The following is a 25,427-nucleotide window of genomic DNA, read 5'->3' as shown; positions in this document are numbered from 1 at the left end:
GTTTTTAAAAGGTCAAACCAAGTGTTGATGACTAACTGGTGTCTTGTCAATTTGATAATACCCAGCTGGATATTAAGAAAGCAGTGAGAGAGAGAGAGAGTGACAGAGTGAGTGTGTGTGTACACACACACATACATGCACCTCTATATTTATACCTATTAGAATACTAATTTCAATCACTGAAATAGTGACATGTCAGCCTCACAGTTCTTCTCACTCCCCTTCATGCAGGTTCCCCCACCTCTCCTCCCAAAACACCAAACACACCACAGTGGTGCATGCCTTCTACTGCAGAAACAATGACAGCCACAATCAATGTAACACTCTCATACATGGGCATAATGCGACTTCAAAAATACAGACTCAGCTGTGGCAGCAAATACACTGAGACAAAGGATAATACATGGTGCTTACAGAATGTAAAAAGAGAGAATGGTTTAATGATGTGACAAATGAGCAAACACAAATCATTACATTGTCTTAATAATACTGACTTTTATATTCAGAAAACACTGACATGCATATACTACCCCACAGTTATTCATACAAACACAGAGGGGTGTGTCTAGTCACACAATACCTTTCTGTGTCCCCCATGCGGCTCTGTCACAGTCTTTCTGTTCATTGTTCGCAGATCTGTAGTAAGGGGGAGTGGGCTGAGAGACAGCAAGAGAGGAGACCCTGCACACAGCTACAGAGAACACAGATGTGAAATGCTCTGCACCTCCAGCTGTCACCCAGGAACAGAGCCAAGAGATTACTAACCCTTTCCACACCCTGAGTAAGACTACAACGCTCCTCCTCATATATTAACACCTCCACTGCCAGAGATTTAAAATGCACAACACTTCCAGATATACTACTTTACCAGATACATACGTATATGCAGTCTTCTTTCGTTGCAACGCCTATTGGACCCATTTAATCGGGCTTTTGGTCACTACACTGACAACGGTGGTTAATGATTTTAATCCAATGTTCATTATTTTCTTCTAAATATTCTCTGCTGCATTTGACACCATGTTCCACTCTTTTCTGACATAAACGCTGCATTCCTTAGGTATTCCGATCACTGTCCTATACTGTCCTCATCCTAAACCGGTACTCCTTCAATGTTCATTACTCTGCATCTATCTCCTCTACTTCCACTATTTGTTAGAGTATCACAAAACACTAGAAAGGTCCTTTAGGTTTCAGCATCACCTCTGAGCATCCTCTCCATATCTTTTACCATCTGTGGCCAACATTACTGAATAAAATTTCATCTTAAAGTGGGTACACACCTAACAGATATCGATCGAGTGATCTGCAGATATATCTGCATATGATGGTCATTCATACACACTGATCGGCCATCATCTGCTTGTGCCCTCGGGTCCAGGGGGCCGGGACCCGGCGGCCCGTGGGCGTGTTTTTGGGCATGTCCCTTCCCCCTCCTCGTGGCTGCCGCTGTGTGTGTACGGGCGGTCTGCAGACCTCCCGTACGCACTTGCCGATGGACATATATGTCTGCAGACATATCATTCCATTGGCTGTGCAGCACAGCCAATGCGATATGTCGGTGAACGGCGACGTTCACCGACATATTGCGGGAACACACTGGCCGACAGGCAGCAGATACATTGGCCAATCAGTTGATCGCCCAATGTATCTATCAGTTAGAAGTCCACGTGCCACATCAAACTCAATGTTTTAAAACCTGTTATTAATTGAAGCTACCTACTTGATATCTCTGATTTTCTAGATAAAATAACAATAAATCATAACCCCCAAAATCAATTGACTCAGAACTGTTCTTTCTTCCCCATATTCAATCCAATTTCTGTTATAAACACTTTTGCCCTGCTGCAATCTGATTTGAACCTCATTGCCATGTCTTTCTCATCTCTCTCTCGATCTCTCTCTCTCTCTCGACATACCCAGTAAGGAATCACTGATATTACACTGCAATACATTATTTTTATCTTTACGAACACACATTAAAGAAACCCTGGCATTTTATATATACAATATTAGATTAAGGCAACAACGAAATTTACTTGAAACTAACTACTGAGGGTAATTTAGTAATGTCTGATAAACATAAAACTGTAATGTATTATATGTATAGCATATGCACATTATATATATTATTATAAAATCTGTCCCTGATCAAAATGAGGTCATCACATTTGTGTAATAACCTAATTGCGGCTGCAGTGTACTATATACATATATATATATATATATATATATATATATATATATATACACTATATGAAAGGATGAATTAATGGTTTGTTAATACTTATGATACATTATAGTGGAGCTGATAATAGACTTGTGTTTAGTTAGCAATTAGCACAATTATGGATGGCTGCTTTGTGACTTCACATCAAAGAGAATATGTGATACTTGGGAGGTATAGGACCCTGTCAAACAAATTAATTGTGGGTGGTAGCTCCCAAGGGCTTCCAGCTGGAAAGCATATTGTGTAACAACTGGGATTCCCTGTCTATGGTTGTAGTGGTACAAGGAGAATATTTTAAAAAGGTTGAGTAGAAAGATGCCTCTGACATGTTATAGGGTCCACAATTATTTGTTGTGATGAAGACAGTGGTAAAAGATGCAAATTATATTCCATAATTAATGAGACCAGTTATTAATAAGATTGAAGGCATTTATCTTATTATTAAGATAAGTAACATGAATATTGTTATAGCTGAGATTTACTGCTATAACCAGTATTGTTGTAAATATAAATGTAATATATTTTGCATTTACTGTGAAGTACAGTATATATCTACAATGTATGTGGTTTTAAAATGAGGTGTTTTGCAGTTATTAAATATTGCCAGGTTGGTTTGGTTGATATTTTTAGCTCTTCCAACATGTCCCCTAAGATAGCTATGTTCTCCTGGGCTTACTAAGGTGACAAGTCTCTTAAAGGCACCAAGGGAATTTGCTCTGGCCGCTAGCTATTGACTTTGCTGGACTTCCTCCACTACTCAGCCATGTTGTGCTGGAAGCACAACGTTCACCTAAAAAGAAACTGATGGGTTCATGGGATTAAGTGAATTATCATTTACAGGTGGTCTAATCAGTTCAGTTAGACTCCCTAGAACCAACCCTAGCTGTATGCATGCTGCAACTGCTCCTTTCACACTGGTCTGCAATAGGGCTAAGAATCGGATCCGCTAAAGCTCTGTAGACCTTTCTACTTTGTGGACCTGTCTTGGTATGCCTTGCTGGTAGAGGAGTGTGGATCGGTGACAGCAACAGAGTTCTAAATAAACAGTGATTATAGACCCTTTACGTAGTGTAGTCTAGTAGGCTCTCTTGGTTGTTATTTACTTGTATTCCTTGACTGAGTGTTATTTGTACATACATATATTCTACTAATATAAAGTAAAAGTGCCTTTGTATCTTTCCAGTTGTCTTTGCCTAAGTCAGTGGTTCTCAAACTCGGCCCTCAGGACCCCAAACAGTTCATGTTTTCCAGGTCCCCTATGGATCTTTAAACTGTGACAGTTGGTAATACACCTTGTGCACCTGCTGGATGACCTGGAAAACTTGAACTGTTTGGGGTCCTGAGGACCGGGGTTGATTCCGAAATCACAGTGGTTTCTGGCACCTTCAGTTAGCACATAAGGCTGATAGACTGAGTAGGCAAAAGAGCTAATGATTATCCCAGTATCCTCACACTCATAAACTTCTGTATTGACTATTGCAAATTTCTTTAATAAACATCCTTCTGTAGCTGCTGCACTCCGGGCCTTATTCAGAGATTTACGGAAGTTCCATATTCTCTTTATGGTCTGCGCATACACATGAGCTGCACTGCGCATGTGCAAATCTGGTTCTGCGATGTTGGATGCAGTGTGGCTGCAGATGTCGGATGAGTGACAGTTTGCAGCCGTTTGGGAGCTAGAGCATTACAGAAAATGGTGGCGTGTCTGCCCATTTTTCTGAGTATGCTGAAGCCAGTGGCTACGCAGTGGATCCTATGCCAGCAGATCTGAGAAAGCCAGCAGCCTGCACCTGCTGCATTAGAATAGATACACCAGGGATGTGCGTGTGCGGTGATGTCAATGACTGGGGAAGCACTGGCTAGTATCAGAGCCAGATTTACAGACACATATATGAACCTACTCCACTCACCCCAACACACAGATCCCCCTCACACATATCTCCCACTAGCACAGAAGATCCTCCCTAGCACAAAAGATTTCACGCACACACACAGATCTCCCCCTAGCAGCAGACCTTTAGTTCCTTCGTGTTTCCTCTGTCTGCATATTGCAATTTCCTTCCCTCCCCAGTGCTGCTGCTGAGTTCTGATGCCTGAGTACTTTCTGGACTGGTCACCTGATTATCAGTGTTGTGCATCAGAGCTCAAGGCACGCCCCCTCACAGTGAGGCATGCCTCCATTAGCTAATTTTTTCTGTGTTTAATTGGCTGCTTCTTGGCCCAGCCTCCAGCTCCAGGCAGGGTCTGTCTATCAGAGGTGAGGCTGAGCTCTTACTGCCTCATCTCTCCCTGTATTTCCCGGGAGTGCTGCAATTTTGGTGAGTTTTGCCTATAAAAACAATCAGAATAATACAAAGAAGATATTTATAAGTTATAAATATTTCTTTTTATTATTCTAATAATTTTTATAGTTTGACATGGAGTATAGTATGACAGGAGAGGCACGTCTCTGATATACATAGATTCTCTGTGTCTAAAGTCGCAGCACTCATCTACACTATATCCATCTATGAATCAGGCCCTCTGTCGGTCCTTACAGTTGCATGTACATTATAGAACCCTATAAAGTACTTATACTAACATACAAAAGCATTAATAAAACTGCAACATAAATTATCTCTTAACTCAATTTCTCCACTCTGTCTATGATCCAAGCCTTTAATACTTCCATTCCGGGTTACGGGCCTTTTTCAGGCTACAAACACTCTATGGAATTGCCGTAGCCTTCAAACCTTCAACTGTTTCCTGAAAATATAGTTTTTCAAATTCCTTATTAACCTCCCTAGGCTCTTTTACCGATTTGTAGCCCTTCTACACAGTTAATTCAAAACTTACATATATTCTCTTCATATGCTCAAACAGCCTTTTGACCCCCCTCCCAAAACCAACATTGCTGTGTGACTGGATCACTTTTTCCCACTGCAATCTGCCTGGATCAACATACAATATGTGACATGTAACCCCATGTATCAAATTCCTACTTGACTATAGATTATACTATTGAGACATCATATCTCTTATTAATGCCCTGTTTTGTTTTATTTTATTACTGTGCATATTCCTAATTGTAACGTGCTGCAGAATTTTTAGAAATACATGGTACAGGTTCAGTCTCCCATACCCAAATACAGGTATTCCAAAATACGGAATATTCCTAATTACAGATTTTATTTTTTACCATGACTGAGATAGTGACACCTTTGCTTTCTGATGGTTCGATGCACACAATTATTACAAATATTGTATAAAATTACCTTCAGGCTGGGTGTATAAAGTAATTATGAAACATTAATGAATTTCATGTATGTACACAAATCACAGAATGATTAAAAATATTGTAGAAAATTACCTGCAGGCTGTGTGTATAAGGTGTATATGAAACATAAATGCATTCTGTGTTTAGATTTGGGTCCCATTCCCAAGATATTTCATTATATTATGCAAATATTCCAAAATACGGAAATATACGATATCAGAAATACATTTGGTCCCAAGCATTTTGGATATAGGAGACTCAACCTGTAATTATATGTATATTAATACTACTATCTTCATTAGTCCTGAAAGTTTCTCACTGACAAGTGAGGGCTTCATGCTTATTCATACTTATTTGTCTTATATTTATGGGAGAAGGTCCTTCTACTTTTATTTTTTCTTATAACTGTTTTTAAGAACTAACTGATTTGTCAGAAATGATAGGAAATACAGTATATATGCCTACTGGAGAGATTCAGTAACAGTGGCCCAAGACTATGGGCACTATTTATTATCATTATATTTACTAAAATATAGTGAAAAGGGGTGTTTTCACACCCTTTTCACATTATTTTAGTTTCACCTAAAGTTACTAAAGGGCAATTGGAGTAGAATTCGTAAAATTCTACTCCAACCCCTAATTATCACTTATTTTTAGTAAGCAGATCGCATTTCCCATAATTGTAATGGGAAATGTGATCTGGCCAAAGTTACTAAAAATAAATTGTGAAAAAACACAGGGGGAAGCCCTGTGATAATAACGCCACCTGGAGGTGGCGTTATCCAGGGTCTCCCCCGGTTACCGGACTCCTGCTCTGCTCTAACGGACAGAGCAGAGCCCGGAGCCGGCCCCAGTGATCAGCTGTGTGGTCTAAACAGACCACACGCTGATACACTGCAAAAAAAAAATTAGTAAAAAAAAACCACTTACCTGAGTCCAAGGACCGGAGTTCGGTGCTCCGGTGATGTCCTCCCTCCGGTCGGCTGGTCTCCCATCCTGCACTGGGACCAGTCATCAAGTGACCAGGTCCCAGTGCAGGATGGGTTGTCAGCTGACCGGAGCCATGGAGGACATCACCGGAGCCCCGATCACTGCAGGTAAGTGTAATTAAGTGAGGGGGGGGGTCGTGATCGCAGGGGGTGGGGCTTAATGGCGGGGGAGGGGCTTAGCGACGGCCGGTCGGCGCATGCACGGGCACTTGTCACAGTATTTTTTGCGAAAATACCGTGATAAGTGTGCGGAGGGGATTCGCAGGGACAGAGCTTTACCGCAAGCTCTGTCCCTGCAAGGGATTTTTAGTAAAACCCTGTGATATTGCCTAAATTTGCAATGCGAATTCAGTCGGTAATATCACACTACAATATGCATTCCCAATGCGGATTGTAGTAAATAGAGCTCTTTGGGAGAAAGTGTATATATAATATCTGGCTACTTCTGGTGCTGTCATTATGGGGTTATATTTACTAAGCAGTGTAAGGAGACAGAGTGAAAAGGGATAAGGTGCCAGCCAATCAGCTCCCAACTGTTATTTTTCAAACACAGCCTGTGAGATGGCAGTTGGGAGCTGATTGGCTGGCACCTTATCACTGTTCACTCTGTCTCCTAACACTGCTTAGTAAATAGACCTCGAATCAGCCTCATGTATCAATGAGTGTATCACACAAAACTAGTGATAAATTTCACTTTTTATGATAAATGGTTCTCCAGCCAATCAGCTCCCAACTGTCATTTTTCTAACAGTTGACAGAAGGAAAACAGGACTTTTCAAACACTGTATATTTCCCCTGTCACGTGTCCTTAGAGAGTACTGTATTAAGGCATCGGTATGTAATACCAGCAGACAGGATCCAGTCAGTCAGAATCCCGACGCCTGGATCCCGACAGGGTTAACATACCGACACTTGGTATGCTGACCCTCCCCCTCTCCCTACCCTAACCCTCCCTCCCTGGTGCCGGAATCCAGACCGCCGGGATGCCGTACACATACCCTGTATTAATGGTTCATATTTTAAGTGTCAGTTATGTTGTTTACTCCATACAATGAAGAAGCAGCTCAGAAGAATGTGCAGTTCAGCATGAATGTACATATGAGTGTATAAATGGCTCTCGTTTGTACAAACCTAAAGAGAAAGTATATACCATTTGGTACACAAACAATATACACTTTGTGCAATTATTTTTTTTTATGCAAATAATAATCCTTATTGCGCTCTTGGTTTATCTTTGTTGGTTGCAGAGGTTTTAAATGGAATGACACAATCTATGGAGGCCAGCAACTCAACCCAGCTTATTTAGCCGAGCACACCTCTCGTATATTAATTTTGGTTGTGTATGCAACAAAAGAAAACACTGGTGCATAATTGCACATCTGGGGGTATTTCACAATAATAAGGGGCAATAGCTCGACATAGAGACATTGACATTAGTGACCACGGAGTACAGTGCACTGACTCTGACTCCTCAGCACTGTGACAGATGTTGCTGTAGATAATGGCACGCCTCCACAGCTGCCCCGCCCACAACCCCAAGGCATACCTGCCCACTTTTGAAAAAGCATTTCAGGGAGATTGTGAAATCTACACCATACCTGCCGACTTTATGGCTGCTCCTTCCGGGAGGGAGCAGCCAGATCGGCAGGACAGGGGGGGCGTGGCCGGTACAAGGGGGAGTTGCCGGGCGGGTGACATCACTTGAAGGCGTTGTGGGGGCGGGGTCACGTGATCGCGTCAGTTTGGCCCCGACCCTGCTATGCAATGCCGATAAAATTGACGCGAATCGCGTCACTGGCCCCCCCGCTGCGGGGGTTGCAGGGGTCATTGCGGGGAGAATAGGAGGGTTGGGCGGCAGCCGGGAGAATTGCCTGCCTTACCAGGAGGTCGGGAGCGGCACCTGATTTTCGGGAGGCTCCCGACCAAATCGGGAGGGTAGGCAAGTATGAGCTACACCTATGAGTGCGGCGTTAAAATGGACGTGTACTGTTCCACCTGAGGGGCGTGTCATAAAGTTGACTTACATCCAAATGTAAACGAGCCCCAAAGCAGCAGTTGTTGCTCAGTGAGATCTACTTGATGAAGAAAACACACTGATACATCACTGTATCTTAAAACCAAACCAGGGAAATTGCACTGATGATCCAATTTGAATGCATATATACCTTATTTTATTTTTACAAGTATATAATAGCTATGCAATGGGAGTAAGGTGCAATCAGGGAGGTTGCTAGACTCTTCTGGGAGTCAGGGAGATCGCTACTATTATAGGGAGTCTCCCTGGCATTCAGGGAGAGCTGGCAAGTATGCCCCAAGGAGGGGACTGTCAGCAGCTCTGATAAAATGGTGCATAAAATACTAAAACTATTGTTTCCCTGACTTTAGGACAAGTTAATATAATGATTCTACTAAAACAAACTTAAATTCTGTATTTATATGCAGTAAACACATTTACGGAACCACATACTCCTTATCCCCTTGATTTCTAGTATTCACTGTTTCAAATGGTATATATGGGCCAAAGGAACACCGACAGGCAGGACTTAGAAAAGATTAGAATATGCAAAGAAATAAAACTGTGTTTAAAACAATTGTTCAGCTGGTGCTTATTATTGTTTATATTAAAATATTATTTCCTACCACACACAAAATAATAATAATAATGTAACTAATCTACAATACTACTGAAATCACTATATTATAAGAAAAATTTTATTTCAATAGGGTCTCATAGCTGGCAACGCATACCAGACTATTTTACCATCAGGGAATTCATACTATATAAGTACTGAATGCATTCGGTATGTGATGCCAGCTGCCGCATGACCAGCAGTTCGAATCCCGGCTGCGGCAGCCCGACAAAACAGCAGAGCCCGGCAGCGGAAGTATAAACTATTCTATTCTAACCCCCTAACCCTCCTTAGGGGTGCCTAACCCTAACCTCCCCCCTAAGTGCCTAACCCTAACCTCCCCCCTAAGTGCCTAACCCTAACCTCCCCCTCTAAGTGCTAAAGTGCCTAACCCTAAGTGTTCTAAGTGCCTAACCCTAACCCCCCCTTCCCCGCTGCCTAAACCTAAATCCCAGGGGGGGGTGCCTAACCCTATGACCCAGGGGGGGTGCCTAACCCTATGACCCAGGGGGGGTGTCCAACCTTAACCCTCCCTCCCTCTAGCCTAACCCTAACCCTCCCGGGGGGTGCCTAACCCTAAGTCCCCCCCGGGTGGCCTAAACCTAACCCTCTCCCCCCCGCGGCTGTCGATCGGGATGCCTGGCACCGGTGTGCCGGCGTCGGGAGAATGACAGGCATCTGGATTATAGACGCCTGTCATTTAACCCTAGCCGGGATTAAGGATTCTAGATGCCGGGGGTCGGGATTGCGACCGCCGGCATCTTAAACGTATCCCGAATAAATGTGGGTTACCTACAGATTTTGAGATTATCAAGAAACAACACTAATACTGGTGCAGTAGCTAGGTGTAACCTTATTTATATCATACAGAATCCCTGTATGAGTATCGTCAGGGATTATTATTTTGTGTGTGGTAGGAAATAACATTCAAATATAAACAATAATAAGCACCTGCTGAACAATTGTTTTAAACACATTTTTATTTATTTGCACATTCTATCTTTTTTTGTTTTTATTTTGCTTGCTTCTCATATGTTACATAGTAAATACGAAACATGGAAAAAACTTTTAATTTAACATTACAATAAAAGTTAAGTTTTAATACAATATGTAATTAGTTACCTGTGTGCACCGATATAAAGATTTATTTTTCCTCTTTCCCCGCTCCCTGTTAAGAGATATATATGTATGCACTGTCTTTGGTAGCAACCCTTCCTATAGGAATCTCTGAAACATATAGTATACCGCCTATATTACATTGACGTTCCTATGGAAGGGTGAGGTAACCTCTGTTTTGGACATATAGGGCCTGATTCAGCAAGGATCGCTATTCTGCTTATACGCATGCAATGCAGTTGCTAATATCAGCGAGGATATGCAAATGATTGCATTCGCAATGCGATCTCAGCCTAACATAGGGACGCCCACTTCCCCTTACTCACATCCGTACACTTGGGCAATGTAGTGAAACAATCGGTAACATCGGACTTATAGGCAGGTCATACCTCACTCAGGAATTGCTAATTTCAGTGTACGCTATGAGGCCTCAGGCTGCGTATGGTATTGCAGTGACTAATTTATGCACGCCCCTGCAGTGCGGTCTCAACGCACTGGCACGCCTGCGTATGCCCGACCACCCCCCTGTCACCACCCCCAAATGGTACATCCTGTCAATCACTCTGCAATGGGTCTGCGTACACGCTGCGCTGTCATTCCTGATCGCAGTGGCTAGTTCGGGCACGCGCACTGCCATGCATACGCATACGCAGATCGCAAAAATTGACCGACTGCGTCCGTCTAAGCACTTGCGATCCTTGCTGAATCAGGCCCATAATTAGGCTCCGGTGCAGTGGATACATTTATGGTTACACTAAAGGCACACATCCACTACCCGATTAAACAGAGCGATTGAATGATAACGACATTATTATCGTTCAATCGCTTGTTAATCGGGCACAATCGGGCAGCATAATGTCAAAAACGACCAACGATGCGCGCTCCCGCTGGTCGTTTTTGACATCTATCATCGCCCGAACATGCTGGTCAATCTGCCGGTAATGACAGATTGACCATGTTCGGGGATGAGGGAGGGTGCCTACACTGAATGACTGATCGTTCAGTGTAGGCACAGCACAGACTGTGAAACGACTGCACGATTACAATGTCGTAAGTCTCCTAGTGGATGTGCCCCTGTAGACACCTAGCACAAAGAATTGCTTCAGACTAGCTTGAGTTCATAGTGAAAAAAGTCAGCAAAACATTTTAAGCTAGCTTTCACCAAATTGCCAGCCTCCCAATATCTGTGCTACACATTATGCAATTTTTTATTAGAAGCTACCGATTTTCCACCACACCACACTCATTTTGCATATGTACGCCCGCAAGGAGGATGACATAATGACAGGAGAACATAGAAAATAGCAGCAAATTATGGAAAATGCACACACACTCTCGATATCGGGAAATTGAGGCCGTGATTTCCGTTCTTAGTCGATCGAACGGATAATCGAAACAATGCGTTTATGGGCGTTTTTTTTTACTGTTTTATTGGCAAAAGGCTAAAACGATCGTTCATACACACTATACAATAAATTAGGTAGATCACCCGATTATAGGCAAATCGGCCAAATAATTGTATAGTGTGTAGCTGGCTTAAGATATGCAGTATCTGCAAGATAACTGATGCACATTGTAATAATGAGAGTTATGATGAGAACTTACCTTTGTTAACTCTCTTTCTTCAAAGTCCATAGGGTCCACAGGGAGACCTTGGGGTGTAGGTGATGGAACTGAATCCGGGCACCAGGCAGTTAAAGCTTTCAGCTCCCAGGATACACTGGGTCCAATCTCCTTATACCCCGCCCCCGAGCCAGAGGCACCTCAGTTCATAATAAGTCAAAGGCCGGAGGAGGATAAGAGAGAAGGAAGACTGGTACACTCAAGAATCACATCTCACACAGAAGGAGACGGAAAACCGGTGACCAGCAACATAGCCCATATAAAGCCAGGTGCGTCAGAGCGGGTGCCCTGTGGACCCTTTGGACTTCGAAGAAAGAGAGTTAACAATGGTAAGTTCTTACCATAACTCTCATTTTCTTCTTCAGGGTCCATAGGCTCCACAGGGAGACCTTGGGGATGTCCCAAAGCAGTCCTTTTAAGGGTGGGGACGCTCCTGCGCTGAGAGAAGAATCCGGCGCCCAAAGGAAGCATCCTAAGAGGCGAAGGTATCAAAGGCATAGAACCTTAGAAAGGTCTGGACAGAAGACCACGTGGCCGCCTTACACAGCTGAACAGCCGAGGTGCCACGGCAAGCTGCCCACGAGGGACCCACAAACCAAGTAGAATGAGCATTAACAGAAACCGGAACAGGCAGGCAATCCTGCGTGTAAGCCTCTGAGATAGTCATACGAAGCCATCTAGCCAATGTTTGCTTATTGGCTGGCCATTCCTTCTTGTGAAATCCATAGAGCACAAATAAGGAACCTGATTTCCGAAGGGAACTGGTACGGTCCACATAAATCCTGAGGGCGCGTACCACATACAAGGAGGCCTCACCTGCCGAGAGGTCTGGTGACTGAAAGGCCGGGACTATAATTTCCTCATTAATGTGGAAACTAGAAACAACTTTAGGAAGAAACTCAGGGCGAGTACGAAACACAGCCCTGTCTTGGGGTGAAATATCAGGAAGGGGGAGCGACAGGAGAGCGCCTCCAACTCTGACACTCTCCTGGCAGATGCAATTACCAGAAGAAAGAGAGTTTTAGGTGTTAACCACTTAAGGTGTATTGAAGCCAGTGGTTCAAATGGAGGACCCTGAAGGGCCTGAAGAACTACTTCAAAATCCCAAGGAGCCACTGGGGGGACAAAGGGAGGTGGAATCCGGAGGACACCCTGGAGGAATGTGCGAATATCCGGAAGTGGAGCAATTCTACATTGGAACCATACAGACAGTGCAGAGACATGCACTCTCAGCGAGGCCAGGCGGAGTCCGAGGTCCAATCCAGCTTGAAAAAAGACCAGGACTCTGGAGATCCGAAACACCTGGGGTACTTAATTCCTAGGACAACACCACTGGAAATATGTATGCCACACTCTGTGATAGATCCTTACGCGCTCTAAGCATTGTGTTAACAACAGAGTGAGAGAATCCTTTGGACCTTAGGAGGGATGTCTCAAGAGCCACGCCGTCAAAGACAGACGATCCAGGTCCTGGTAAAGGCAAGGACCCTGAGACAACAGGTCCGGACGTTGAGGCAGTAGGAACGGAGTGTAGATGGAGAGACTCAGAAGATCTGAATACCAATGATGCCTGGGCCAAGTTGAAGCCACCAGCAGGACAGTGACTACGTCTTGTTTTAACTTACGAAGAATTCGAGGAAACAGGGAGACTGGAGGAAACAGGTACACAAACTGGAAGGTTCACTTCACTGACAGAGCATCCCCCAAGATTTCCTCGGCATCTCTTGTTCTGGACCCGTAAACTGGTCATTTTTGATTGTGTCAGGAGGCCATAAGGTCCACCTCTGTGAGGCCCCATTTGTTCTCTAGGAGTTGAAACACCTCTTGGTGAAGAGACTATTCCCCTGGATGCACATCGTGATGGCTGAGGAAGTCTGTTTCCCAATTGAGAACTCCCGGAATGAACACTACCAAAATGGCTGGGAGGTGACACTCTGCCCATGCCAGAATGCTTGACACTTCTGTCATTGCTGCCCGACTTCGAGTGCCTCCTTGATAGTTGATGTAAGCTACCGTGGTGGCATTGTCGGACCAAACCTGCACAGGTTTTCCTAGAAGTATGTGTTTGGCCATCTTGAGGGCTCTGTACACAGCCCGAAGTTCCAATATGTTGATTGGGAGGGTTGCTTCAACTGCTGTCCAACGACCCTGAAAAGACTGCGGACCGGTCACTGCTCCCCAGCCCTGAAGACTGGCGTCCGTTATTAGGAGTACCCAGTCCAGGATTCAAAAGCGGCGACCCTTGGTTAGACGAGACATCAGGAGCCACCATGACAGAGACAGACGCACCTCCGGAGACAGCATTATTGTCTGAGCTTTGATCCGATGGGGGAATTTGTTCCACCTGGAGAGGATTAGCCCCCGCAGAGGCCTGTAATGAAATTGAGCATATTCCACCATGTCGAAGGTGGACACCATGGATCCCACAACCTGCATCGCCGAGTGAATTGACAACCGGCGACTGTGGATGTATCTGCGTATTCGGAGTTGTAATGTGGAGATCTTGTCTGAAGTCAGAAAGATTCTCTGCTGTTGAGAATCCAGTAGGGCCTCCAGATGAATCATCCTCTGTGAGGAATTCAGGGAGGACTTTTTTCCAATTGATTAACCACCCATGCGCCTGTAGATAGGCAATTGTCAGTAGCAGGTGGTGGCGAAGCACTTCTGGAGAACTTGCCAACAGGAGGAGGTCGTCCAGCTATGGTAGTAGCCGGATATCCTGATTCCGCAGATGGGCCGCCATGATAGCCATAACTTTGGTAAACAACCTTGGAGCTGTGGACAGGCCAAAGGGTAGCTCCCGGAACTGGAAGTGTTGCTGTAGTATAGCAAACCGGAGATAACGCTGGTGAGAGGGCATTATGGGGACATGTAGGTATGCGTCCTGAATATCCAGTGATACCATAAAATCCCCAGGTTCCATAGCCAGTCTGATGGAGTGTAGGGTTTCCATCCTGAACCTGGGCACCCTGAGGAATTTGTTCAGGGATTTGAGGTTGAGGATAGGCAGATGAGACCCATTCGGCTTCTGCACCAGAAAGAGCAGAATAATAACCAGTCCCTTGCTGGGATAGAGGGACTGGCACAATTACCCCTGCCTGCAGCAAGGACTGTATGGCTTTCTGGATCTGTAAGGTTCTTGCCTGAAGAAGGGCCTGGGCAGAAAAACTGGTGAGGAGGTCTTCGAAGGAATGAGAGGGCGTATGCGTGAGAGACCACTTCTCTTACCCAAGTGTCCTTGGTGGTTTGACACCAGCACTGGGCGAACTGAAGAAGTCAGCCTCCCACTCTGGGGTCCCCCAGAGGGAAGGTCGCCCCGTCAGGCAGAGGGTTTATCCTCTGACTTGGAGGCCGGACGTCTTGTGCTCCAGGCCTGTTTCTTAGGTTTGGCAGCCTTCTTGGCAGTGGACCGTCTAGGACAGGACTGCCCATTAAATTTACCTTGGGGACGAAAGAACCTAGAGGAGGCTCGAGACTTTGAAGGAGCAGGTGCCGAAGGCAGAAATGCAGATTTTGATTTTGCCAACGTGTCTACAATCTTGTCCAGGTCTGGACCAAATAAAATCTCTCCATTATAGGGTAAGGCCCAACACTCTATAGCCTTAGATACCTAGGACAATAGCTCCTGAAAGAAGGTATATTAATTTTAGGCATGTTTCCACTATCTGTAGGATCTTTCAAGGAAGAAATGGAAGGCATAGGTAACGTTGCACTTCTAATCAATCTTGTAACGTGGAAAGCCACTGCAGGGGGTGAGTCCCACTTTCTACAATGAGCCTCAGGAAATCGGTAACATGAGGCCAACCGTTTTTGAGGTTGAAACCTCTTACCTGGCGATTGCCAGGCAGCAGCCATGTGGTCCATCAGCAGAGGGAACACTGCCGAAGTCACCTTTATTTGTTTAAACAGAGGGTGTTTGGATTTAGGGATAGGTTCGTCATCCTCTATAACCAATAAGGATCTGACCGCACGCACCAAGGCAGGGATATTAATCTTAGACTTAGGCCCTCATTCAGAGCCGTACGCTCTGAGCAGACCGCACGCTCTGAATGAGGGCCGGCCTCCATGAAAATGGAGCGTCCTTCTGGACGCTCGTATAGCTGTGGGTCACCACCCACAGGCTATACGAGCGTGCATTTTGATGGCCGCGATGGTCGAGACCATCGCGACCATCGAAATTGCGAGCCGGAGCCTGCGGTTGAGGTTTTCAACCGCAAGCTCCGGAGTGATTTTGGCTCTATCAGAGCCAAAATCACTCCCACTGACATCACTAGTGATGTCAGTGGGCCGGCTTTTGTCGGGAGGCGTTCCCGTGGGAACGCCCCCGTCAGGGAGGCACGCCCCCAGGACGCCTACCAAAGGGGGCGCGCTGTCAATCAACATTGACAGCACGCCCCCTTTGATCGGACACAACGAGCGAAGGACTTTCCTTCGCTCGTCGCGTCTGGCGCATGCGCACGACGGAGCTCCCTCCGTCGTGCGCATGCTCAGTCCAGAACATCGACCCACTTGCGAGCGGACAGCCGCTCGCGAGTGGGTCTGAATCAGGCCCTTAGTCTCTGCCTCTTGTAAAGGGGAGTCTTGGTTAGAGGTGTCAGCTACTTCTCCATCATCAGATGACATCTCAGACTCTGATAGCTGAGTAGATTGAGATGACACTACAGGACGCTTAGCTGGCTGTACACGTCTCTCATTCTGCAACAGAATTGCCATAGAGGAAGCTGCCAGACTCTGCACTGAAGTAGACAAAACATCCAACCATGGTGGAGGTATACCCTGTGGTAATCTCGGAGTGGGAATGACAGCCTGCTGTGACACAGGAGGGGTCTGCATAATGAGCAGTAGTCCCTGTGAGGGAATTACAGGCTACTGTGGTAGCCCCGTAGGAGGAAAGGAGGCCCGCAATGGAGGCCAGCATCTGTGAAAAGACCGCCCAAGGGGGCTCTTACCGATGTCGGGGGATTTGAGCTACCTGGTGGGTTATAACACCTCACACATAACCCATCCCGAACCAAATCCTCCTCACTGAAAACTGCAGTACATAATCTGCATTGCAGAATAGGTGCAGAAATGTGTTCATTACCCTTGTCGGACATCTCTGCAGGGTAAAATAACACACAATATGGCACTGGGTACAATGCAACCACGAGTATGTACAAATACTAGCAGGGAAGCAATATACTGGTCCTGCTTGGGTAAGCTGCAGGGACCTGCTGCCTAAATATGGCACAGTGCACCATGCAACAGTATGTGGCCGACCATACAAATATAGTTTATATGTATGAGGTTATATATGAACCACCCTAACAACACCTGTATTAGGGCATGAAATAGAGAAAGGGTATAGACATATGCTGACAGTAGAGAAAAAAGACACAGACAGGCAGCGCTAGCACAAGTCACATACAATGCAGGAATTACTGCAAATTGGCACTACACTCAACTACACAGACTCAGTGTCTGGTAGGAAATAGTGCTACATACGCTGACCCTGGGGAGAGGTATGTAGGGGGACCGGACCACGCGTTGTCCTGGGAGAGCTGCGACTGCACCATGAAGAAAATTGCCGCCGGAGACCTCAGAGGGGGCATGGCCGGAGGAGGAGAACAGCTCAGAGAAGCCAGACTTCAGAGCTGAGGGGAGGAGCCGCTTAAACAGGGAAGCTGTCTCCCCTGGCTGATTATTAATCCCTGGGACGCTGGTTTCCAGCACCAAAATGTCCCTGGTGGTCTAGTGGATCGCGATGGCTGGTGCCTGTCCCGAGACCGGAGCTATCGACTGCCTTAACTCGCAGGGTCACCGCAAGCGGCGACCCACCGTACCAGTCCCCTAAAGTCTGGTTGCAGTCTGCGTCCTCTCCGGAGGCCCTGGCTAGCGTTGACCCCCGGAATGCCCCAGATCGGTACTGCTGTCGTGGCCCGGGGGGGTGACGGAGCAGCAGTGCCACCGTCCCTCAGACCGTCTTCTGCTGCGCGCTCAAGATTAAGTAAAATAAAACTAAAATAACAAGCTTAAGGGCTGCCTAAGCAGCCCCCTGCGTAATGGTGACCCGACTCCGGCTGGGCACCAACGAAACTGAGGTGCCTCTGGCTCGGGGTATACTGGGAGCTGAGTGCTTTAACTGCGTGGTGCCCGGATTCAGGACCTCATTCAGACCCGCTCTCAAACGCCTATGTGCTCGCAAGCGGGTTGATGGTGGGGCACTGCGCACACGCCACGTGCGCACGGTGCGTGCGTAAGCCCCAGAGCAAGAGAGAAATTCTCTCACTCCAGGACTCGCTACAAAAGGGGCGGCTGTCGATGTTGATCGACAGCTCGCCCCGTTTTGTAGGCGTGGGGGGGGTGGCCAGACAAACGGAGGCATTCCTGAAGGAACGCCTGCCGTTTGTAGGCGGCCCTACTAACATCACCAGTGATGTCAGTAGGGAGCTTCCTGCTCTGCTAGAGCAGGAAAGCTACCTGGGACTTGCGGTAGACCGCAAGGGTCTCGTCGCAAGCCCCGATGGTCGCGATGGTCTCGACCAACGCGACCATCACCTAGTCACTCGCTAAAGCTGTGGGTGGTAAACCACAGCTTAGCGAGCGGCCAGGAGGCCGCCTTTCAAAAGCAAAGTGGCCGTCCTCATTTTGCGAGCGGCTCTGAATGAGGTCCTCAGATCCATCACCTACACCCCAAGGACCCTGAAGAAGAAACTATACATGTGTGCTCAGTGCAAAAGCAGTACTTGAACAAAAAAAAAGGGAAACATTTTTGTTCTGTGCCAGGATAGTGAATCACTATTATGTATATGGCTTAAGGCTCATATACAAACCATAAAAATGTGTGCTTATATTAAATAATCTCGCCTACTTGTATAATGAACATAACTTAAGGTGTACACTCATTTCCTGGACTTTATAAATACTCCATAATATTAATTTGCATCTACATTTGTGGGTTGTAAGGTACCCCACAAAATGTGCATGATGAAAAGGGATGAAGTGAGGAAGCCAGCAGTCGAAATGCCGACTAAAAATAGGCGTCTTAATACCGACGCCTATCACTAGCCCCACGCCAAATCCCGATGCCTGTCATACTGAAAGTAGGTAAGCCGGGCGTTGGGAGCTGTTTGCCGCGAAAGGGGGGGTTAGGTTTAGGGACTCCCGGGGGGACTTAGGGTTAGGCACCCCCCAGGAGGGTTAGGGTTAGGCTAGGGAAAGGGCGTGTTAGGGTTAGGCACCACCAGGGGGAGATTAGGGTTAGACACCCCTCCAGGAGGGTTAAGTTTAGGGTGCGGGGAGGGGGGTTAGGTTTAGGCACTAGGGGGGGAAGGTTAGGGTTAGGTACCACTAAGGGAGGATTAGGGGAGGGAGAGGGGTAGGGAATGCCTACTTACATCCCCTGTCGGGATCTTCATCAGCCGGCCTTCCGGCGTCAGGATTTCAACCACTGGGATTCCGTCCGGCGGTATTACGTAGCCATTCCGTTGAAAACAGTAGAAATTCTACTTCAAATTTCAACTTGTTACCATTCTTTTGAATAATTTAAATGTTTCAGTTCTTTACTTAATTATAAGTTTAGTTAGGTCCTGTGTGGAAAGAAAGTAGGTAATTTATATGAAAAATGCAAATATCAGATGAGCTGCTATGTTCTCACACGTGTGCAAAACACTGCCCAATCCAATATTCTCTCTGTTAATATGAAATCAGTACTATGTGAGTCCCACACACATGCTTACATTTTTCTGCGCATTACTTGTGCACTCTAGGACCAAAGGTTCAAAGGGCCTGATTTATCAAGGATCGCAACTGCAACAGCGTACGCAAATCGGCAGATGGTGTGTACTGCACATGCATATGCACCGCATTGTGCGTGCTTGAGTTAGCATTGCAATCGCACTGTGATCACTTACGCAAACACAAGCCATCGCAGACCAAGGAAAGGGACGTCAGCATTTGGGGGTGGTTACGGGGGACTGGAGAAACGCAGGCGTGCCTGTCCGCTTGAATGCCGTTGCATGAGTGTGACGAGGTTAGCAATTTCTGAGCAAGGTCAGACATGTAGTAATTGTATGTGAGGGGCTGATGTTTACGCAGGACTGCAAAGTATTACGGATGTGAGATGGCGGTAGTAGGCGTCTCTATGCTGGCTGTGTTACGGCTTTGCGCTTACATTCATTAGCATATTTTCACAGCAGACCTGTGTGCGTAATCGCAGCCACAATAGCGATCCGTGATGAATCAGGCCCAAAGTCATAAAAATTGTCTACCTCTCTTCCTCTATTATACAGTAAACCTTCTACAAGGTTATTTACTATTAAGATTACTATTTTCTCCCCTGCAGTGCAACATGGTTCACCAAGGTCGAAATTTACTCTTCTAGGTACATTTTCTCAAACCTCCCAATGAGGCACCTTTTGTCTCCAAGTTTGCCCAGTAAACTCTCCTTTTTGATCTTTGCTGGTCCAAAACATATGCACCTACCTAGTCACTTTTACAAACCACTTCAATCTACCCACTGACACACTTAAATTAGGCACAGTTTAAATGCCCTATCTTTATGCACAACCTAAAACAGATGAAGGACATCATTACCATGCAAAACAGGTGCAAGAGTTTACAAAAACATTTGTTGTTGCTGCGCCCAGCACTTGACTGTCATTAATGATCTCTAATGTGTGCAAATATTTAGATACTTATTGAGTACAACTTTGCTTTTCTTTGTACTGACTACATTTTTAGGTGAATCATTTTTAAAGGCACTTCCACATACTATCCAAGTACCAATTATTTAAAATTATGTCCCCAATATACTGCAATAAGTTTACATGACACTCATTAGAGGTAATCAAAAATAATATCAAAATCTTTTGCAGTCCTGAGCCTAAAGCCGCATACACACTAGACGATTTTTATGAACGATATGGATGATAACAATATAGTTCAACGATATATCGTTCAGTGTGTATGCAGTGAACGACCAACGATGCGCGCTCCCGCGGGTCTTTAATGATGTCTATTATCATCTGTACATGCAGGCCAATCTGACAATATCGTCAAGAATTGCCTGTTCAGAGATGTGGCAGGAAGACTTCACTGAAAGACATCTTTAAAGAGATCTATCAGTGTGTACACCCAATATCATTTGTCCTGCACTACAAAAAATTCAAGGGAAATCTTTCATCAACATCGTTCATAAAGCACATCAACTAATGCAGCGGTTTTCAACCACTGTACCGCAAGTGATTGTCAAGTGTGTTGCGGCGTTCAGCTCAAGCGCACTTGTACTGTAGTGTGTTTTGTTCCTGTGGAGGCCAGTGTAGTGTGTTTTGTTTCTGTGGAGGCCAGTGTAGTGAGTTTTATTCCTGTGGAGGCCAGTGTAGTGTGTTTTATTCCTGTGGAGGCCAATGTAATGTGTTTTGTTTTTCTGGAGGCCAATGTAGTGTGTTTTGTTCCTGTGGAGGCCAGTATAGTGTGTTTTATTTCTGTGGAGGCCATTGTAGTGTGTTTTGTTCCTGTGGAGGCCAGTATAGTGTGTTTTATTCCTGTGGAGGCCAATGTAGTGTGTTTTATTCCTGTGGAGGTCACTGTGTATGTAGTTTTTTTTTTTTTATGTGTGAGCCAATGTGTATGTTTTTTCATTGGTTATGCACGCCACATTGACGGATAGTGTGCCTTGGCAATTTTAAAATCTTGTGTAGTGTGCCTTGAGTTGAAAAAGGTTGAAAATCACTGGTCTAGTGTGCATGAGCCTTAAATGTGACCATTTTCTCAGTATAAAAATGAAAGCACAAGCATGCCCTAATTTGGCTTGCAGCAATGATCAATGAAGGTTATTTCCTAATAATGCTGTAAGGAGCAAAACCTGTACAAAAAACATCATAGCAGCATAACAGCAGTTTCTTTCCATTTATCTAATACCCCTTTTCCACCTAAATTCCGGGTCTGACCTGGAGTTGGAACAAAGTTCCTATCCGGATCAGACCTGGAATTTTGCCAGCGCCGACTTGGGATATTCCCGAGTCAGCGCCGCTCACAACGCAGTCGGGTCTGCATAGACCCGGCTTTTCCGGAGTGAAAGTGGTCGTTTGGAGATTAAGTCATCTCCAAGCGCCACTGAAGGGTTAACTCTTCAAAAACCTGGGTTTTAGCTCCGGTGTAAAAGGGGTATCAATGTCCAAGTGGTTGCTATAGTTTTACTGCAGATTTACATCTTTGAGAAAATCATAAATGTTCATGTGAATGATACTAATAAAGTGAAACATGCATGACAAAAGAATATTCCCAATAGCTCTTTTTAAAATGTTACTTACATAACTGGTCTACAAACATTATATCACCTTAGATGAAATATTATTAATATAAAGACTAAGCCAAAAGGGGAATTTTACAGAGGAATGTCCCTCACCACAAGTAGAAGAAGGGCAGGGACCTAATGTTGGGCCCCAACAGCTCTTAGAGAAACCGAAGATTATCAACGGCAATACACTTGGCTTTATTGCTACAATGCAATGAATAGTGATTCAGTTTCTACAGGGTATCATGTCTGAAGTAGGTGGTTAATGGAGCCAACTGGGATGAGTGTCTCTGAAAGCTGATTTTGGGTCCCTGCTTTTTTAGTTTAGAAGTAATCTGTAACATCGTCTCTCAAACTTTCCCTACTGCTCATTTTAGTTGACTATGCTGCTTTGATATTGCAGTCACTTAATACTTGGTAATGCTTACCTAGTTATGATGTCATCGTCCTCATGTGTGGTCTCTTTTCCCAGCTGACAGTCACTGTCACTGCCATACCCAGATTTCAATTCGCGATCCGCTGATTCCATAAGCTCTAGACGTTGGGTAATGCTGCAAATTCGTGTACCTGCACGGAGGGGCATTGTGTGTGAGAATTGCCAGCTTCCTCCCCCACTCTCCGAGCGCAGTCCACCAAGAGAGGGAGCCTCCCCTGCTTGCAGCCGAGGGCTAGCCTGTCCATAACGCCAAGACACAGGGGAAGAGCGATTGGACATGCTGGAAATACTGCGAGGGTTGGCATCATCACTGTCATAACATGGCATATCCAGGGAGCTGAAAAAACATGTGTGGAACATTATTAATAATTGACAATGCATGTTCAAAATGTATTACACATAAAGGATATATATTTGTACAATATTTCTGAAACAATAAATGTTCCACCTATACAGTTATAGTTCTCATAGGGATATGGTATAGTATTACCAGGGATATTTGTATTTCACATAACCTTGATCCAAACTAACATGCCCAAGACCCACTTGGTTTAGAAGATACCCCACCACTACTGGAATACAACATGTACAAAAAAATTTTTTAAAACTGATTTTCATTTATCATTTGTGTTCATAGGAAGCTCAACAAGAAGATGTGGAAAAGTTGAACAGAATGAAAAGTATTCAATAGACACAGTATACAAAACCAACCAGAAAGCGTGAGCTACACCGACCCATCCAGACAACCAAGAGTAATATTACAGTGCAACAAGAATTACATAGCGCTAAAGCTAGGGGAAGCTGGACCTCAGATGAAAGGAGCTGAAGTATGCCGCATTCCTATTGACAGATCTTCAAAAACTGTATATACAGTATGCATCAATTATGGATTTATGTAATATTTCTCAGTGGGGAGGTAACATTACTTTTGTTTTGCAAATGCTTTCCTTACATAAAAAAAATAAAAAGCAATTAAGGTCCATTTGGCATTTGTAGTAGAGAAATTCTGTACCAGAGATCTACCACTATGGTGATGCCTGTCTTTTCTTTGTGTAATCAATTTTTAGTAGCAATCACAGGTGTGGCAGAACAATGGCAATAGCAAGAAACAGATTAAATACAGTCACAGTGGGAATGCGTGTTTCAAATATACAACAGGAAGAAAAATACACGGGGGGATATGAGGAAAGAACACCAAGGGAAGAAGGGCCAAGAGAAGGAATGGGAAGAAAGTTGGATTAAAATAGGTATATTGATGTACAACAATTTGGCACAAGATGCAGCTCTAAAAGAAAAGAAGAGGCAGAGTGACACACGCGCAGCAGGGGGACCTGGGATCCTTCACAGCACTCTCCGAATAGAAGCTCATAGGCCTCTATAGGGTAACGCCATCAGACTATCCATGTTCAGATCTATTCTATGAAACCAAACAGATATCGGGGGGGGGGGGGGGGTGTCCTTCCAATAAACTGGAATCACGGCTTTTGCCAAATATGTTTAAGTAGAGATTTCTCATATTTAGAAATTAGTAGATCTATTAGGTTAAGCAGCCAGGAGCCTGGGTCAGATGGCACCACTCCCCAACAACAGCCTTGGTGATCTGAATAATTGCAGTCCTGGAGTTTAGGACAAGTCCTCCAAATATGGAAAAGGGCCAACAGGAGGTGTAAAGACCTGGGAACATTTTGCACTTGGGCATCTATACCATCTAGTGAGACATTTAAAGTGCATTTTACCCACGGAGAGACTTTTTACCCTATTTACTACAATCCTTGTAGTGTGATATTTTTTTAGGAAATATCACTTAGATGTACTAACGGCATGTGGTCGTAATCCCGACCGCTGGGATTCCGGTGCTCAGAATGCCGGCGCAGGAATTCCGACACCTGTCAGATTCCCGGCACCGGAATCCCAAAAATAAGTAGCGGGGTTAAGGAGAGGGTTAACGTTAGGGTTTAGGCACGAGGGGGATGGTTAGGGTTAGGCACTAAGGGGGGAAGGTTAGGTGTAGGGTGTGGGGTGGGGGAGCTTAGATTTAGACACTAGGGGGGAGGATAGGGTCAGGCACTGGGGAGGGAGGGTAAAGGTAGGGAGAGGAAGAGTTAGGATATCGACCGACAGGTGTCGATATCCTAACCCTGTCGGGATCCCGAGTGCCAGCATCCTGTACCCAACCCATACTAACATCTACATGCAGGGATAGTTTGCGATAAAGCTCTGTCCCTGCGAATCCTCGTCACACACTTCTCAAAGTATTTGTCACAAAAAAAACCATAAGAAGGTGTCTGCACATGCGCCCTTTATTACATTTCAATGAAACTAAAATAATGTGACACGGGTGTGAAAACACCCGCTTTCACATTATTTTAGTAAAAAAACAGATTCATAAACAGAGCCCTTTTTGAGAAGACTTGAGTATATAGAAAAAATTTTTGGAAGTCCCAGTTCTTTCTACCAGACTGTGCTAAAATTGGGGAGAGAGCTAAATCGTACTTCATCCAGCAGTTTATATAAAACCAAAAGAGTGTGTTGAGGTGCTACAGGGGAGGTGCATAACGATTCAAAGGGAGTGAGAACTCGAGATAGTGAAATCTCCCTGAGGTATTTGTATAAACTATTTCACTAGTAGGTGTCGCCATAGCTCACCAACTGCCAGAGTCCACCTCTCTTTAAGGGTGGAAATGGGAACAACTGCTCCATTCTCCACCAGCTGAGCGAGAGTTTGAGTGCGAATGGAGTCCTGGAATGTAGTCGGAGTTGTATAATGGGTGTAAGAGGTGAAGGTGAGGAAGGAATGTGTGTGAGGATCCTGTGTTTTCTGTCCTTTTTTTTTTTTTAATACTTAAAAAAAATAAACTTTTTTTGGTGAGG

At 45.1% G+C, this 25,427-nt stretch overlaps 1 protein-coding gene and 1 long non-coding RNA gene across 2 annotated transcripts in view; one reads left to right on the top strand and one right to left on the bottom strand.

The window, feature by feature from the left end:
- Nucleotides 1-23,466, top strand: part of LOC148502811 (uncharacterized) — a 192,088-nt gene extending 168,622 nt beyond the window's left edge. The window contains exon 4 of the long non-coding RNA XR_015869970.1: nucleotides 23,194-23,466. This is a non-coding gene — a long non-coding RNA (uncharacterized LOC148502811). The remainder of the gene's footprint in view (nucleotides 1-23,193) is intronic.
- The window catches only part of NAV1 (neuron navigator 1), a 251,123-nt gene that overhangs the window by 144,146 nt on the left and 81,550 nt on the right, over nucleotides 1-25,427 (bottom strand). Inside the window, exon 4 of the mRNA XM_088449333.1 lies at nucleotides 22,549-22,893. Within this exon, the coding sequence (XP_088305459.1) occupies nucleotides 22,549-22,893 (345 nt within the window). The remainder of the gene's footprint in view (nucleotides 1-22,548; nucleotides 22,894-25,427) is intronic.

Source organism: Taudactylus pleione, unplaced genomic scaffold (assembly GCF_031769625.1).
Source record: "Taudactylus pleione unplaced genomic scaffold, aTauple2 ptg000482l, whole genome shotgun sequence".
Taxonomy (NCBI): domain Eukaryota; kingdom Metazoa; phylum Chordata; class Amphibia; order Anura; family Myobatrachidae; genus Taudactylus; species Taudactylus pleione.
The sequence above is the reverse complement of the archived record's forward strand: the minus strand, read 5'-3'. Positions and strand labels throughout refer to the sequence as shown.